The sequence below is a fragment of the Ursus arctos genome, unplaced genomic scaffold (genome assembly GCF_023065955.2).
Source record: "Ursus arctos isolate Adak ecotype North America unplaced genomic scaffold, UrsArc2.0 scaffold_2, whole genome shotgun sequence".
NCBI classification, from domain to species: Eukaryota; Metazoa; Chordata; class Mammalia; order Carnivora; family Ursidae; genus Ursus; species Ursus arctos.
The window spans coordinates 34851727-34871033 of NW_026622874.1; the positions used below are offsets into that span (position 1 = coordinate 34851727).

Sequence of the window (19307 nt, forward strand, 5' to 3'; positions counted from 1 at the left end):
AGTGAATGAAAGAACAGATTCTTTTCTCACCAAAGCAACTATAAAGAAAATATCCCAGTCTGTGTCCCTCTAATGGTTAAGAAGAGTGAGAATATAATAATCCTGTCAACCCTAGGAGTCTCCAGGCCAGCTACCTCCTTACCATTGCATGAAGTCCATTTGTGCAGATGTCCATACAAATACTGTCATTTTCTCTGTGTTGTGACATGAATAAAGTTGAGAAACACTGCTACTGAGAACTCAGGAATATACAGGATGATCTTAAATAAATTTGTTTTTAAAAATGTAAACTTCATAAACTTTATGAAATTATCTATTTAAAAAGATTTATATCAATGATATAACAGAATCCTGCCTCAAGGTTAACTGCTGATTTTAATTTAGTGTATGGTGTAGTGGTTCTCCAGTCTTATCTATTACCATTCACATAAAAGATAACATTCATAGTCAAAATTCACTCTTTAACACATAATCTGGATTTTGAAAAATCTAAATAAATGTTTCAAGTAATTAACACTGGAGTAATTTTCAATCATCAGTTATTTATCCAATCAGTGGCTTATTCTGTTCTGTAGCATTGACAAAATAGCCCATGGTTTGCATACAATTTCTAGTGCTAACTACAGCCACATTATTCCTTTAACACTCACTCAAGAAAGTTATATAGGAATACAAATAAGTAAGAGCATGTCATTACTGGGATGGATGGCCTTGCATTTGTTATAACATCTAATCATTCACACACTGCAGTACTTATTATCAGTTTACACAGAACTCATAATCAATTGCAACACACTTCACAACTGGTAGCATTTCCACTGAGAACGCTACACTTGTAGAACATTACCCTTAAGCTCCTCTCACTAACACCCTGTCAAACATGTGAACCCGTAGTTTTTTTCCATTCTGGTTACCTTCTAGCTTGTCAATATTAACTCTCATAAGTTTAAATTTTTACACATATATGGAATTCCCACTTCCCAGATGAAGTTTGTACATGTAAAAAATTTGGAAGAAAGCAGTGCAAAGAAAAGTCACATTGCAACTTCTAAATTGAGCTTAATCCCTCTAGATGCCACCAAGCGTTTAAATGAATACCATCAGATTTAATGCCACAGATTTTTATTCTCTGCTAAACATCCCTTTAAAAGTGAAACTAACTTACCAGCCCAAAATACATTATCACCTTCCATCCTCCTTATTTCTGGCATTTCTGCAGTATTAAATGGGGGAGTTGGAAGTTACCATGAGAACTTCCTTTAGCATTCCTTTCTTCCAGATTGATCACATACACCAAAACAGAAGGAAAGTTCATCCCTAACACTTAATTTCTGTTGATCATGCCTTTTTTTTTAAATACCAACAGCCCTATAGAAACCAAATAGAAGTTTTTATCTATATAGTGTTTTATAGTACAAAGAACTTTTCATGTCATTTTGTATTTGACTCTCACAACAATTCTTGAGCTATGTATTGCAAACTTTTTATAACTGTGAAAAGTAAAATAGAAGTTAAATGACTTGACCAAGTTACATAACTAATAAGTAGTAAAGCCAGGACCAAAAGCTGTGTTTCAACTCTTAGTCCAGTATCTTTCCACTCCACTGTGATGTTTATAAGGAAGACACTGTTTTAGGCATAAGAGGATTCCAGATTTTAGGCTTGTAGAAAATCGTGTCATCAACCCATTTATTTCTGTTCACCTTGAAAGAGAGATTTAACTACCTTGTTCATATTCGATCAAAGAGTAAGCATTAGTTTTGAGAGTTCCCACAATTACCTTGCATAATATAGGCATACCTTATTTTATTTGTGTGATCAGTGATCTTTGATGTCACTATAGTCGTTGTTTTGAGGCACCACAAACCGCTCCCTTATAAGCCAGCAAATTTAATCGGTAAATGTTGAATGTGTTCTGACTGCTCTACCAACCGGCCATTCTCTCATTTCTCTCTTTATCCTTAGGCCTCCCAATTCCCTGAGACACAATATTGAAATCAGGTCAGTTAATAACCCCACAGTGGCCGCTAGGTGTTTAAATGAAAGGGAGAGTCACATGTCTCTCACTTTAAATCAATAGCCAGAAATGATTAAGCTTAGTGAGGAAGGCATGTCGAAAGCCAAGAGAGGCTGAAAGCTAGGCCTCTTGAGCGAAACAGCAAGTTGTGAATGCAAAGGACAAGTGCTTAAAGGAAATTAAAAATGCTATTCCAGTGAACACACAAATGATAAAGCAAAACAGCCTTATTGCTGATACAGAAAAAGTTTTAGATCACACCAACCACAACATTCCCTTAAGCAAAAGCCTAATCCAGAGCAAGGCCTTAACTCACTTCAATTCTATAAAGGCTGAGAGGTGAGGAAGCTGTAGAAGAAAAATTTGAACCTAGCAGAGATTGATTCATAAGATTTAAGGCAAGTAGTCTCCATAACATAACAGTGCGAGGTGAAGCAGCACGTGCTGATGCAGAAGCTGCAGCAAGCGATCCAGAAGGTCTCGCTGACATAATTAATGAAGGGGGCTACACTATACACCAGATTTTCAATGCAGATGAAACAGCCTTCTATAGGAAGGAGGTGCCATCTAGGACTTTCCTAGTTAGAGAGAAGGCGATGCCTGGCTTATAGCTTCAAAGGACAGACTGACTCTCTTGTTAGGGGTTAATGTAGCTGGTGACTGAGTTGAAGCCACTGCTCATTTACCATTCTGAAAATCCCAGGGTTCTAAAGAATGATGCTAAATCTATGCTATCTGTGCTGTTATCAATGAAACAACGAAGCCTGGACGACAGCACATCTGTTTACAGCATGATTTGCTGAATAGTTTAAGCCACTGTTGAAACCTTCTGCTCAGAAAAAGATTTCTTTCAAAATATTAATGCTCACTGACAATGCACCTGGTCACTAAGAGCTCCGACAAAGATGTACAACAAGATCAGTGTTGTTTTCATGCCTGCTAACACAACATCCATTCTGCAGCCCATAGATCAAAAAGTAATTTTTTTTTACTTTCAAGTCTCATTATTTAAGAAATACATTTCATAAGGCTTATAGATGACATATAACGTGATTCCTCTAATCTGCACAAAGTAAGGTGAAAACCTTCTGGGAAGAGTTCAGCTCACTATTCTAGTTGCCATTAAGGACATTCACAATTCATGTAAAGAAGTCAAAACATCACAGGAGATTGGAAGAAGGTGATTCCAACTCTCATGGATGACATTGAGGGGGTTCAAGACTTCAGTGGAATAAGTAACTGCAAATGTGGTAGAAATAGCAAGAGAACTAGAATTAGAAATGAAGCCTGAAGGGACTAAACTGCTTCAATCTCATGATAAAGCTTTAATGGATGAGGAGTTGCTTCTTATAGATGAGGAAAGAAAGTGGTTTCCTGAGATGGAATCTACTCCTGGTGAAGATGCTATGAAGACTGAGATTGCTGAATGACAATAAAGGATTTAGGATATTAGGACATTGGGATATCAGGACAACAAAGGATATTATATAAACGTAGTTGATAAAGCAGGAGAATTTGAGAGGATTCACTCCAATTTTGAAAGAAGTTTTGTAGGTAAAGTGCAATCAAACAGCATCACACTACAAGGGAAATCCTTAGTGAAAGGAAGAGTCAATCACTACAGCAACAACACTTGTTTTATTTTAAGAAATGCCACAGCCACCCCAACCTGCAGCAACCACCACCCTGATCAGTCAGCAGCCATCAACATCTGTGCAAGACCCTCCACCAGCAAAAAGATTATGACTCCCTAAAAGTTCAAATGATGGTTAGCGTTTTTTAGCAATGTTTTTTAGGTAAGGCATATACATTGATTTTTAGACAATGCTATTGCACACTTAACAGAATACAGTCTAGGGTAAACATAACTTTTATATCCACTGGGGAACCAAAAATTTCATTTGACTTACTTTTTTGCGATATTTGCTTTATTACAGTGGTGTGAACAGAACCCACAATATCTCTGAGGTATGCCTATATTCACCCTCCTCTTCTAGCTTTCCTTGTCTCCTCATTAGAAAAAGAAAAAGGATTTAAAGGACACTCTATATAAGAAAGAGCAGAACTTTTTCCAACGAAATATCTCATTAAATATTTTTAAACAATAGACTTCTTAAAAACCAAAGAAATTAATGTAAAATAGGAAAAGCAGCAAAGTACAATGAAAAGTAAAAGCTAAAGAATAAGATAAAACAGTTAAAAAATATAAAAACATTAAATATCTAATGAAAGAAAAGTAAACACCAAATACACCAAAGAGTAAAAGTGAAACAAGGCAAAAATACAAACTCCAAAATTTAACACTTCCGTGCAGATGGTATGAGGTGGTGCAAAACAGGTAGCAGACCTTCACTGGGGCAATTTGCTAGTTACAGATACCAGAAGTGTAAAATCGTCTTTAGTCTTTCCCTAGTTGCAGAAGATTCAACACTCTGTGCTTCTGGGTTAAAAATATCTGTGTGGGAGGAAGATAGCTCTTAAAGAGCACTGAGCTCTAGCTTAGTCATCTCTTCCAAAGCATAAATCAAGCAAAAGCCACTCATCATCTATTCTCTTTCAACCCTAGCTTTTAATGCAGAGTTTTAACTTAGAATAAGTACTGTCAAGTCCCTTATTAACAACATATAAATAATTTTTGTGTTTTGACCAAATTAAATTCAGTCATATCTAAATAGGTAAAATTCTAGTCATATTTAAAAGTATGTTTTAAAGGAAATATAAATCATATATATTAAATCTGTCATACATACTAAACATAACAGAAATCATAGACTTGCAAAGAGTGAAAATACCATAAAAATATAAACTATAAAACATGCTAAACATAATTTAGTCTTACTATGATGATTTAGAAGGCAATTCAGAAGTATTCAGTAACTTCATTTTCAATACTTTGACCACCATTTTGGATATCTTACAAGTAAGAAAGTAGTAGTATAAGATACAAGGTTTAAAGTAGAAATTTTGATATGAGGGCCATCTCTCTTCTTTCCATATCCATCTATTAAAAAAAAAGTGGTCATTGCCAATCTGGATAATAACTGAGGGAAATGAGTAAAAAAAATTGCCAAAAAGATCTTATAAATTCCCAAATCAAGTAAACCATAAGTAAATGGATTTCATAATGGCTTTATAAAGAATTTTGGACCGCTACATCAGCCTCAAAGGCCAAATTTAGGACAATGACACAGATAAAGTATTGAAGATTCATTTATATCTTCAACTATTAAGCCAAAAATGAAGTAAATATTTACAAATAAAAACTCTCAATTCAAACTAGTATTCAATTTTAGTATTCCCACTTTTTAGAGTGAACATTGTCACTGCAACACAACAGTAACCATTAAGAATTTGGAAACTATTATTTTTGTACATAAAAATTCTCAGCTTACTATTTCCTCAATAACATATCGAAACCCATACACAGCAAATACAACCAATATATAATCCTGATGAAATTGTGTTACCCTTATTGTCAATAATTATTTTGCAGATATTTATTACCAAAATCACACATTTTACAGCAAAACTATAACTTCAAAATTTAGTTCTCACATTCTCTGTAGAAATAAGGACAAAATAAAAAGAGATAACACATTATTCTCTCAAAATCAAATAATTAACCTCATTAATTGCTTATAAGTGTTAAAACAGTTTTAGCTTATATGAAAGAGTAACAGTGACCAAGACCTTGAAAAAAATTCCCCAAATATTAAACAACTTCCTCTTCCAAGGGAAAAAAAATACCAACTTCCTCTTCCAAATATCATATCCAAAACACACTGGAATCTCGAAAAACAAAAAACAAAAAGCCATTTAAGAATCCTTTCTGAACCACTTATTTATGAAATAAACAGAGGTTTATTTCATAGCAACTGTACTTTAAATGCATAGACCCTGAGGACATACAGGGCTCTACCGTATTAAAACACACCTGAACTTATTTGGGTTTCATTTCAACCAATGTTTTCTATACAAATTCATAAGTTATTTCAAATAATCTTTTAACTAAAATTAAAAAGAAGGCAAATTTTACAATCACCCAGGTGACATTTTAAAGGACAGTTTAATTTTAATTAATGATAAATTTGAATACTACACACATCCTTATGCTTGGTGCATTTCTGCTACCAAACTAAGACAAATTATTTTTGAAATGACTAATTTCTGGACACTTACAAATTTGCAGAAGACCATCAGATGTACTAAACTGATAGCTCTATACTTTATTTTCAGATTCAAGTGATAAATAAGAAGGAACTGAAAGAGGAAAAGGCTCTATCTGATCTTTACCAGTTCTGCTTACTAAGCTACATAGTTTGTGGTTTATCAACAGAGTTCTTTTAAAAAAAAAAAAAGAATGTTTTAAATACAGCATCTATTGCTTGTGATATAAAAATCTACAGCCTTTCAAAGTTCTTTTGAAGTTTTTTTAAGATTTAAGAAATCTAAAATAGGTATTAAAAATACAGTGCAAACTTTTATTAATTTTACTTTAATAACAGAGTAAAACTTAAAAAGTACTTATTGAATATCATATGGAAGACGCATTTTCCTGAAAATCTACAAGAGATCCAAAGAAGTACTGTCCTCAAAAACCTAAAATCCAGTGGTTGGCATAAGTCAGGGCGATAAAGACCAAGTTCAAGACAAAATATAACTGCCACAAGACAGATATCAAAAGGATTATTACTCAGCAACTTCTTTTTATATCTTTTACTTCCGTAGCTTCACTTTTATTTCATCTGTTCAATGGTTGTTATACTTCTAGAGAAAAGATGAATTTAACAGTAAGTTAAAGTCTCAATACCCTTTACAATTTCCATTCCTTTTCTTTAAAAGCCATTTCAATACCTTGGAAAATAGTGCTTCAACAACTCAGTAAGTCACTAAACACACACCTTAGGTCAGACGCTGTTTTAGGTTCTGAGTAAACAAAACCAAACCCGAACAACCTAATCTGCCAGGGCAGATTACACTGTAGTAGAGAGTGCTTCTTCACCATCTTCATTAGATATAAATGTTTATACTAAAAGCAATATATTCTTTACTTTTAGTTATTCATACCAGATTTTGAATATGAAGTTAAACTCCCAACCAACTTCAGAAAAAGATAACAGCCTGGTACCCATCTGAGAGCAGACAAGATAGTATCTAATGGTCTCTCCCTCTATCACCTCAGGACTACCCCTGACTCTCCCCTCTGCCCTCTCTCCCACTGTCCCCCATGCCCCCCAGAGCTGAGTTAGGTGCCCTCTTCAGACTCAGTGCTACACAGTGCAACCTCTCAAACAGCCCTTCCTACACTATTATAATCACTGATTTGAAACTCTGAGAACGTCATCTTTTTAACTGCTTTTCATCTGTGCTTGACACTCAGAAATATTCAATGAATGAATGATAGAGGGCTGAATATCTTATTATGTGTTTACGCTCTTCTTCCCATTAGTCACCTTTTGATGTCTACTAAAAACTAGTATCACAACAACTCTGGTCAAGCCTAGAATTAGCCAAGGATTTCCTAAATGGGTAGCTTTCAAAAATTGCTGAGAAAAATTTCAATGCTATTAGAAAAGGATGACTATCGTGTTTTAAAGACAGCACAGTGTAATGGTTGAGTTCAGGCTCTAGAATCAGAAAAACAGGTTCCAATACCAATCCCACCTCTTAGAGCCGTGGGAAAGCTACTTAACCTTTCTGTGCTTCCATTTCCGCATCTTCATGAAAAGGTTTACAGCTCCTACTGCATATGGTTGTCATGAAGATAAATTGGAAATGTAAGCTCTGAGCACATTTACTGACGTACTATAAATACTAAAAAGCAATTTTTATTTCTATTTCTGTAAAACATTCAGCTGGAAGCCGAATCAGAAAAAAAATAAATCAATAAATAAGGTTTTATAACCATAATGCCATAGCTTTATTAATTGAAAACTTATAAACAAACAAAAACTATCTTAATGAAATTCACTGAATACATAAATACACTTTACACACTTATTAAAGCTATTAATCATAAACTACGAATGGAATGTCAATTCAGATGGGGGAAGAAATGGTAAAAACCTAACTAGAAACTAACAGAGGTACATCTGATCTTTAGTTCAGAGATCTTTCCACTATAGCAAACTGTATCTTTTTAATTAATTCAACTTTACAAGGCTTTCTTTAAAATTAAAATGCTCCCTTGAGGGCTGTCTATCAGTTGTTCACACTTCACTGTGAATTACTTTAGTCAGATAAATGCATTAAGTAACACCACCTACTTAAAGAAATTGTTATTTGAAGAGGAGTGAGAGAGGGGGAGCTTTAAAACTAGTGTGCCTGTCGTGGAGAAGACCTGTTTGACACTCAAAGTGAACATCTTTATGCATTCACAGGACAGCATGAGGACAATGGCACCTGCAGGGTCACAGCAGAGGGGCTGCAGGAATTCTAAGATCCATCAAAGTCAAGTCCCCTCTACTAGGTTGTACTAGGTGCTCTTTAAGGAAATTTCCAGTTCTATTATTCCACTGTTCTCTTCTGCAATGTGCCCAAAGACCCCAAGTAGTACCAACTTCCTAAATACCTATAAAAATCAATTGAGGAGCACTTTTGGCAAGTTCCCACAAAGCAAAAATGGCTGAACCACCATAGAAATGTGAAACAAGAGACCCTTTCCTACAAATAAAATTAAATCACTACCTGGAATAAATCAACTTATACTTAATTTATATAAACTAAAAGTCTAACTATGTCCAAAATAAATACAACAACAGGAAAACCATTCAACTTAACAATATAGGAACACCACAGTATTTCAGAAGTTTCTCAAAGCTATCACTAATGCTTTCTGGTTCAAGTAAAAAAAAATATTTTTAAAAATCTTCAAGTAAAAAAATCTCTTCTAGTTTGGATAATATTACCTGAGCATAAGCTGAAGAGTTTGAAACTGGAAAAAATTTCTGAATGTTAAATATTAAAAAGTATTTCCAGGGAAAAAAGATTCTTCTGGAATTGATTGAGAACATACTTCACACTTAACGCCTTTGGTTTTCATTGTTATTTTAAATAAAACTATGGCTGCCTGCTTAAAGGACCCCCAAAATGCCTATTGCTAATATTGTATATATGCTTTAAAATGTATATTTTAAAAAGTAAATTATTGTCTTGTACATTGCCAACCAAAAATAAAAATCTGGAGGAAAAGGAAGAGGGATATTATTTGAGCATAAGAAAATCCACCAAATGAGAGAATATTATCAAAAGAATATTAGGAACATACTACCTTGAAGGTCAAGGAAACAAGAATGTTCCAAGGAAAAAACCTGAACAAACCTGTGGCATTGTGGCCACACAGCGGAGCCCAAGCACCAGTCCAACAGCACACCACTGTGAGGAGAGCAGCAGCAGAGGTGCCACCCACCCCCCCAGGTAACCGTGGGAATCATCAACATTAAAAATCAAGAAGTGACCTTGGATTAAATCAGCAAAACTAAAGAACATGTGAACAAATAAAAGTACCCTAATGAGACAAGTCCTAATCAAGCTAGTAAAATATAAACTCTGCAGCATCCCTATCAAAGTATTAACCAACAAACACTGGGCATTGACATTTGATTGGCTTCTTAGACTTGCAGGCAGCTATGTCAGGGAGCACATAATGTTCCAAAGCCAAATATAAAAGTACAGCTATTCTTAACTATCTTCTTTTATAAAACCAAAAATGACATATCTCAAAGGTATGGTTCTAAAAAACCACATTAAGTTTTGTTCCTGGTTAGCAAGTATGAAAAATAAAAGTTTCGCTTGCTTCAAAAATCTACAATAAAAAGCTAATACCTTCAGTCATGACGGCTCCAATTTATCCACTTGCATCTAGATTGAGAGGGACTCAGAAAGAGCTCTGTAAGGAACACACAGCTAGAACAAAAACATGGTAACTGCATTTGACTCAGATTTTTCTTCCGTGTTGGGCAATACGTAAAGTCTACTAAATCATTTTATTCTATGTATAATTCATCAATTCCACTTTCTAAATGTTAGCCTTTTTATTGGGTTTTTGGTATGTGTGGATGGGTACAAATGGGTTTTAAGGTAGACTGCAAAACATACATATATAGCAACTGTCCCAATAAACCTTGTGATGTGAGAAGACAGAAAGGTGGGTCCTGAATGGGAAGAGCTTAAGCACAGAGTATCCCTAAACAAGCCCACTGGCCCAAGACACATATGGTCATATATATTTCTATTGTCCCTGCTCCTGTCACATCAGCGCACACTTCAGATCAGTTCTACAACAAGCAGCTCTCAGTGAATTAACCTGATCATTTATTTGACCAGTGGTTGGCACTATGCTAGGTCCAATTTCTATTATTCATTCTGTAAATATTCACTAAACATGCCAGATACCATGCTAAGCTTTTCTCTAAGGATATGAATTAATAAGTCATGGCCCATTTCTTAAAGAATTTATTTTAAGCAGGGTAAACAGACATTTAGACCTAGCTATATGTCTACATATTACTATATCAGACATATCTACAAGAACAGTAAGTGCTAAAATACAGGCAGAAGCAAAATGCTGTAGATTCTGTGTAAAAAGTATCCTTAGAGACAAAAACTATCAAATGCAAAAGCAAGCCTAGAAATACCCTTTCTTGTGCCAGGCATGGAGGTTACTGACTAAGTTAGGATTCTTTGGCCTCGAGTTCTGATTTAAGAAAAGAGTAAGAGGGGCGCCTGGGTAGTGCAGTCATTAAAGCGTCTGCCTTCGGCTCAGGGCGTGATCCCGGTGTTCCGGGATCGAGTCCCACATCGGGCTCCTCTGCTGGGAGCCTGCTTCTTCCTCTCTCACTCGCCTGCTGTGTTCCCTCTCTCGCTGGCTGTCTCTCTGTCACATAAATAAATAAAATCTTTAAAAAAAAAAAAAGAAAAGAGTAAGAGGCAGTTAAGCTATTAACATAGCTGAAGATCAGAAAGGTGGATAACTTGATACTGGGTTGGATGAGTTTATAAAAGTGGAAAGTCAGTAGCAAAGGAGGATTTGTTCCCAAGAGAAATTATTCTACATAAAGAGACAGGAATAAAGAAAACAAGACCTAATAAAGATGTGTTGAAAACTACAAATAAATAGCTAGGACTGTTAGATCATGGATTCACTAAACACAGAGATATAAATCCTAAAAAAGATGAGTAGTGAGTGGGGACGGGGGATATACTGAGCCAGCATCGATAACCACAGGGAAAAAGTTCAGTAATTTTTTTAATGTGGAATTACCCTTGATTCATTAATTTCAGAGAAGACACTGCATTCCTTTTTTTTTTTTAAGATTTTATTTATTTATCTGACAGAGAGAGAGGCAGCGAGAAAGGGAACACAAGCAGGGGGAGCGGGAGAGGGAGAAGCAGGCTTCCCACTGAGCAGGGAGCCGGATGCGGGGCTCGATCCCAGAACGCCGGGATCATGACCTGAGCTGAAGGTAGACACTTAACGACTGAGCCACCCAGGCGCCCCACTGCATTCCTATTTAAAAATACATGTACTTGGGGCACCTGGGTGGCATAGCGGTTAAGCGTCTGCCTTCGGCTCAGGGCGTGATCCCGGCGTTATGGGATCGAGCCCCACATCAGGCTCCTCCGCTATGAGCCTGCTTCTTCCTCTCTCGCTCCCCCTGCTTGTGTTCCCTCTCTCGCTGGCTGTCTCTATCTCTGTCAAATAAATAAATAAAATCTTTAAAAAATAAAATAAAATAAAAATAAAAATAAAAATTCATGTACCTGTATAGTGACTAACATAACGTAATAAAATTTAAAAAAATGAAAAAAAGTAAAAATACATTTAAAAAATTAAAAATACATAGACCTGCACCACATATAGTTTAAACTCTAATATTTCCTCACAAGGTAACAACGCAGCCTATATCGAGCTGATTCGAGGCCACTACACAATGAGAGGCAATACAGCAGACTTTTAAAGTTAGATTAAATCTATTTAAAAACAATAGATTAAAATACAGACTCTGGAGCTAGACTACTTTGGGCAAGCTTCTTCATTTCTCTGTGCTTCAGTTTCTTCACGTGCAAAATGAAGATAAACATTTCCTATCTTGTAGGATGTTTGGGGGATTTAAACAGTCCACATACCAGAGCTAGAATTGAGCACAGCACAAGGTGCTATGGAAGCAGTAGCATCGTGCTGCTGCTGCTAATGCTACTATTACTAGCACTACTACCACTAGAGGCAAGGGATCAACAAAATAGAAAAGAGAAAGCTACAGCACCAAAGCCACTGCCTGAAAGAAAAACCCGAAGAGGTGGCATCGTCGGCCTTGTATTGAGGAAGGGTTACTTTTCAGTTCCCTGAAGTCCTGAACCACATCGGGGAACACAGGGGCAGTGTGGTAACTGTAACTTCTGCCATCAGAATTGAGGAGAGGCCAGCACTGCTGGCTCTAACTTCTCTGACTGCTGGGAAGCATGAAAGACAGCAAAGAAAGAGTGACCACAGCAATTCCCTTGGAAATCTACCAGGAAGAGTATTAAGATCTAAATTTTGGCACTTCACTCTTGGATAGTTGTAGCAGAAGTTACTAGGGACGTTGTCCCACCAGGGAGACATCCGTAAAAATAGGGGCCAACCAGTCTGTCAGACACCATCACAACCAGTTCTACTGACACAAGGGAACACGAGAGGAAGACACAACCAACCACCCTCATGGCCATATTTTTAATTGGTGGGGCCCTCCATATGAAACTATTTCCCAGTGTTCTAAAGTGTGCTGTTTTCAAAAAAGCAATGTACTGTCTTTGAAACAAGTCCAAATAGCAATAGATCAGCATTTGATTTCAACTAATACCACTTCAAAACACCAATTGAAACTTAATTAAATAATAATTTGTCTCTAAAGACATTTATGAAGTAAACTACACAGGATAAATGAAAGAATTTAGAAGCTCTCTTAGAAAGTGAACAAGAGAAACATGCCAAATATCTTAATGTAATATCATCAGTCTTAGCATAAACCAAATTTATCCTGAACATGGTATTTTCTATTGGATCAAACAGATAGTCTTCAAAAAATAAACCAGTAGGGGCACCTGGGTAGCTCAGTCAGTTAACCGTCTGCCTTGGGCTCAGGTCATGATCTAGGGGGCCCTCTCCCTCTGTCCCCACACCCCCCCCACCCCGCTCATGCGTGCTCTCTCTCTCTCAAATAAAAGCCAAAAAAATAAAAACTAAACCAATATTTGAGAAATGCAGAAAGCATTTAAATTGATTTCCCAATGTCTATTCTTTGCCAGTTGTTTAATAATAATCAATCATAATAATCTTGCCATTCACCCCTCTACCACTACCTCACCAATGATTATTTTAGGAATGTTTAGGCCCTTGCCAACTTAGGCCACTGGGATCCAAAGTTCTGGAAGATTCTGGGGAAAGAAATTTTCTAGCTCTAAACAGAGTGCCATGAAAAGCCAGTGTCTGTCACCCCCAAGGTCATAAAAGAGAAAGTCGAGTTCCTATAACCACAAGGAATCTAAATCTTCCTCCAGTGATACCAATTACTATGAGTGGCAGAGCTGAGATGCAGAAAGAACCTGGATCTTTGATGACCTACTTTTAGACTTCCTCTTATATAAACTATTAAGTTTCATCATTACTTAAATTGGTTTTATATTTGTGCCCCAAAACACCCTAGTTTACATATTTTGTTTTCCGGGTTTATTACTATATAAGAATGTTATCCATGTTCATTTGAAATGTTAGCAAAAACAAAATCTATCCTACTTTAAACAAACTGATACTCATATCAGACTGATTAAAATAAATAGGTTTTATTGACAGTTAAATAGGAATATTCCAGTAACTCTCTTTAATAATTTCTGAACTGTTTCCCTTTAATATTTATCAATAAATTTGAAAATTAATAAAAACATTTAGAAACATCAAACTCTCAATTTGACAGAAAATTTAAAGCTCAAAAAGGTGTAACTTGTTAGACCCTAAAGTATTAGTCGTATTTATACTATTTAAGTCACAACTAAAAGAAGAAAAGTTGTTTATGCTTCTTATACAGTTGACTTTAGCTTTATTAGAAATCTTGAGAATTTGTTACCCATAAGTCATTATTAATGGACTACATGGGTAGAATGGATTAATTGTAACCTATAGAGAGGCTGAAGTGTTTCTTTTAACCATTTGTTATATACCCAACTTCACTGTGCAGATAAACTATTAAAATACACATGAAGATGTTTCTAATGAGTAGTGATTTAAACAATAACAACAGCAAAAGGGCAAGAAAGTAATAAAAGAAGAGCACAAGTAGGAGATAAAAACTGGAATAACTAGTTCCTAAAAATGAAAAAGGGCAAAGGAAGGAAGGCGTAAAGTTTCAGAAGTTTTTATGGGAAGGTCACAATCTGATCCATGTACAGACTGGGTGTTATATAAAGTAGATCGATCGCTAAAGCAATCAAAATTGCTTTAGCATGCATTTTAAATTACAGAGAAATCGTGTTTTCTAAAGGAATTTAGCCTGTTTTACAAACACATCAGGTGAGCATTAATTCACCCACCTTAGCTAATGTTATAGTATAGGCATTCTGAAGATTTATTCATACCATAAATACACTAAAGAACAGATTTAAATTGGAGCTGAAAAAATAATGTATCCATCTGAGTCTTCAAAGAGAATTTGGTTAGGCCTGGAAAGAATGTAAACAGGCCAACTTTAATACATATAGGACAACAAAAGATAACCTTAATTGGAAAAAGCTCCCTACAACCTAGGACCACTCCCTGCCTGGGGACAAACCTGATCACAGGCTATAGTTGGAACAGGTCAGAAATACAACAGGCAGGGCTGGTAGAGTCAGGAACATGCGTGACTTCCTACCTAAAATTAGCCATGCCCATTTTACCACAAGCTGGGTTGGGCTCCTCTATTTTAAGGTGTGCAGCTCCAAATTGCTTAAAAGCATATAATTGCTGGCCAGTTTCTGGAGCTAAGAGTGTCAGCAGACTTTCCACCAAGTCTTTAGAATGGACAACTAGTCTCCATAAAATCCCACGCTTAATCACCATGTTATCTAGCATCTAAGTACACGGCAAGTGAAATCACACACTGGAAATATCCATGAAAACATATCACACAAGGACACATCAAAAAGGAAATAAGCAAGAAGAGACAGCCCTTATTCCTTTCCACCACACCTCCCCCTGATGCACACAAACTATATACGACAAAAGTGGGGGAAAAACTGACAAAAGTGTCCTCATCTTTTCAGGAAATTATATAGAACTGACAGGTGAAACCCTTCCAAGTGATGTCACACCATTATTTACCTCTCTCTGAAAGTGCTTTGCTACTGGAGTAAATCCAACAGAAGAGGCTACTCGATCTGCATTCTTTTTTTTTTTTAAGATTTTTTTTTTTTTTAAGATTTTATTTATTTATTCGACAGAGACAGAGACAGCCAGCGAGAGAGGGAACACAAGCAGGGGGAGTGGGAGAGGAAGAAGCAGGTTCCCACTGGAGGAACATGATGTGGGGCTCGATCCCAGAACGCCAGGATCACGCCCTGAGCGGAAGGCAGACGCTTAACGACTGAACCACCCAGGCACCCCTCAATCTGCATTCTGCATTCCGGAAACATTAAAAGGGAATTGGTGTGGCTCCCATTGTACTGGCAAGAGATTTTCACTAATGTTTAAAAAAAGGAACTAAGGTTTCAAAAGCAAATGAAAGAAAATGCAAAGGTGTGCCCTACCGCCAAAACTAACCATCACTCTATCAACAAATGATAAAGCTGAGTTCTAAGTTATACGGCCCTAACGTACACCTGAAATTTCAGCTGCACGGATAATCCTCATGGTTTCTACGACCTCATGGCAAAAATCCACCATCTACTTTATTAACAGCACCTCAAGACACTAGATGCTAAATATACATTTAGTACTATTATTATCCTGATAGTATCATGTTCTAGCAGTCTACAACACGAACACTTGTTTTGATAGACTGTTATTTTAAGAATGAACAAAACACACATACCTTCATTTTCAGAGGCATGACATTTCACTTTCAATACCAAGTCAAAGGTTCTTTCTGGATTTTCCCTAAAAGAAAAAGAATTTTGTTTTATTTCCTGTGACAAATAAGCACCTCTGCAGAGTTTATATTTTAACACAACAAACTAATCATCTTCTTGTTGCAATGTATTCTATGTAACTATATGAGCACAATGTAGAAAAGAACAGTTTTTTCCCAGTTCAGTAATGTAAGGGGCTTAGGAGTTCTGAGACCTGGGGCAAACATCTAACCTCTGAGCCTGTTTTCTCACCTATAAAGTGCCTTGCTCACTTCAAAGAATAGTTGTGAGGATTATAAATCAACTAATGTATGTGGAAGTATTTTATAAAGTATTAAGTGCTATATAAATGTGAGGCATTGACTTTATCCTATTGAATCAAAATTGGAAAGCCAGTATGCTCCTAAGTATTTCTACCTTTTCTTGCCAAGAAAGCTGGCCAGCAGGTTCTCAGGCTTTTTTTTTTTTTTTTAAGGACTTGCAGTATAAGTGTAAATGATGAATACCTGGTTCCACGTGACACATTCTAGACCACCATAAAACAGTTCTAATGCTCCTAAATTTGACACTTCGCATATGCTTCTCTTGAAATGTAATTACTGCAAAGCAGTTTAGAGCAGCAAACTGTACATAAACTCCAAGGCAACAACAACAACAAAAACCTTGTTTTATGTCAATTATCTTTAGAGAAATTAGAAATAGACATCTACCTTGATACTAGATTTTCCCACTAGGAACAGTAGTTTTTGCTTTGCTTCATTCAGAAGTTTTCCACTTCTTTGTTAACTTCTCACACATTCAACCAATTAACTGGTTTAATTTCAAAAAAGCAAACTGAAACCTACTGAGACACACTTTAACAGTTCTGTTTTAATCTCTTTCTGCTAGAAGATAAAAGATCAAGCAAAATCTGATACCACAATGTCCACGTGACCAAAGTGTTAATCTATCTGTTATTCCTGCGAAGGAGACCTTAGTGTCTTTGTACATTGGCTGTTTTAAATATGTACCTCCTTTAATAAAGAATGCCAGTTTTGGCTTCTAAATAAACATTCATTTTTCTAAATTTATTACAAGAATCTAGAATCACAGGAAGCGACAAGCTATATAAATTAATTTGCAAATATACATTTCCTCAGCCCTCCTACTATTAACTTGTTTCAGTGGAAATAATATGGATTTAGGTGACCTCCTCCCTCACAATCCAATTAATGTCAAAAAGTATACTTTTAAAATAACTTACCCTGCCCCCCACGTCAAACACTGAAGAAAATAATTTTCCCATTTTCCTAATATTTTTGGATATTTTTGGAATCTCTTAGGTGTAAAAATTAAACGATTCAATTATATTGTGAAATTTTACAAGCCTTTCACACTAATACAAATATACACAGTATTCATTATTTTAAACTGGGGGGGGTGTGAAAAGGGTGTTAAGGGAAGGAGAAATTCTTTGCAAAGTAAGTTTCAGGAAAAACACACACACACACACACACACACACACAAAACTCACACCTCTAAGACCCAAAACAAATCACCACACTTACTCAAATTGCTTTTTACATAATTAATCTTATAATGAAAAATATCCATTGATGCAGACACATAAAAACACGATCTAATTGGATACCATTTTGCAGGCACCATGCATACACCCAGTGCCTATGTAAACACCTATCAGAGGCCAATTTAATTTTATAAGAAAAATTGGAAGAAAACATCTGGGAAACTGATAACTACACTTAAAAATGAAACGGTTATCTTCACGTTAGGGAAATACTTTAAAAAATAATAACCGCTTAACCTCAACGCTGACGCCCTCCCGGACACCAGCAAGACACAGACAACCGACAGTCACGTCTGCCACACTCCGGGAGGAACAAGAAACCCACAGCGGGTGGTGGCAAGAACCGCCGGGCCTCCTCCACTACCTAGAGATGCGGGCGTCGACGCAGCGCTGCCGGCAGCTCCCGGAGGAGCGGCGCCGACCCCGCCGGGCCGGGGACGCGGGGCCGGGCAGGCTTTGCGGCCTAGCGCTGTCCCGCCTGCCGGCCGCGCACGGGGGGCCGGGCCAAAGTCGCCGTCTGGGGGGCCGGCCGCCGCGGGACGCCCCCCCTCCCGCCCGCCCGCCCGCGACCCCCACTCACTTGGTCCTGCAGTCCATGGTTACATGTCGGTGTGGGGCTGTCCGTCCCGCCCCCGCGCCGGCCTGGAAGCCCACTGCCCGGCACTGGGAGGGTCGCGCCGCCCCCGCCCACGCTGGCCGCCCCGCGGGGAAGGAGGCTACTCACAGCGGCGGCGGCGGCGGGCCCATGTCGGCGGCGCCCCCGGCGCTTCCCCGCCTCCCACCCCACCCCCCAGAGCCTTTTTGTGACAGCAGCAGCAACAGCGGTGGCGCGACCGCCGCCCCCGTCTTCGCCGGCCGCCTCCCCCGCCGCCTCCGAGGCTGGGGCCTCTCAGTTCCTGCTACCGGGGCCGCCCGCAGCGACTCCTGCACCTTCTGCAAACCAGGAAGTCGCCGGGAGGGGGAAGGGGCGCGCGGGGGCGCTCCTGGCGGCCTCACCTGGGCCGTGCGGCCCGCGGGCGGGAGCCTGAGGAGGAGCCTGGGCGGGGTCCCCGCTCCCAGAGTGGCCAGAGGGTCGAGGGGAGCGCAAGTGTCTGCCCGGATGGCCCACGTACCACTTTGTAACTGAGCCAGGAACGCAAGGTGCCCCCTGTGTCCTCAGCCCTGGACCAGCCGACTTCCTTTCTGGGTCCAGTCCAGGCTCCAGGGCTACAACCCACCCAAAAAGCAAAGTAATTGAAATAGTACCTCGATTTGCAGTATTTTCCACACCATATGCACACGGAATTGGATCGCTAATTAATAGGTATTGTTTGCTAGAACCTGCGTCGTTTGGGGGCGTTTCATTTCGCTGCAGACTGCGCTTTCGGAGCTCAAGTTGATGCTCCTGGCTCCTGCCTCACTCCAGCTGTGGCCTGGTTACTGCTCTCTGAAATCCAGAGCTGCCCCCCTCCTGATTCAGGAATGTTCAGACATGTGCACCTGCTAAATAGCCTTGTCAAGTAGCAAAATGGTAGCGCTCCGCTTGCCTGCACATATGGAAGCCAGACGTTCTTATACCACAGCACCGCAGCTACCAAAGACTGACTTTGGACACATTCTCCAAGCGGCAGGCCTCACAGAACTGCAGTCTAGGAGGCTCGTGGA

General features: G+C 38.2%; 1 protein-coding gene across 3 annotated transcripts in view; it reads right to left on the reverse strand.

Annotated features, from left to right (window-relative positions):
• The window catches only part of DENND1B (DENN domain containing 1B), a 250313-nt gene extending 231248 nt beyond the window's left edge, over positions 1–19065 (reverse strand). For 2 of the 3 annotated variants that reach the window (XM_026480715.4, XM_026480714.4), the window contains exons 1-2: positions 18244–18365; positions 16060–16124 (exon numbers count right to left, since the gene is read on the reverse strand). In XM_026480715.4, coding sequence (XP_026336500.1) covers positions 16060–16124; positions 18244–18260 — 82 coding nt within the window. In that variant the 5' untranslated portion in view covers positions 18261–18365. Of the gene's footprint in view, positions 1–9841; positions 9923–16059; positions 16125–18243; positions 18366–18908 lie in introns of those variants that run through there. The other variant, XM_057314807.1, reaches the window with a different exon arrangement.
• Positions 19066–19307: the final 242 nt, after the last annotated feature.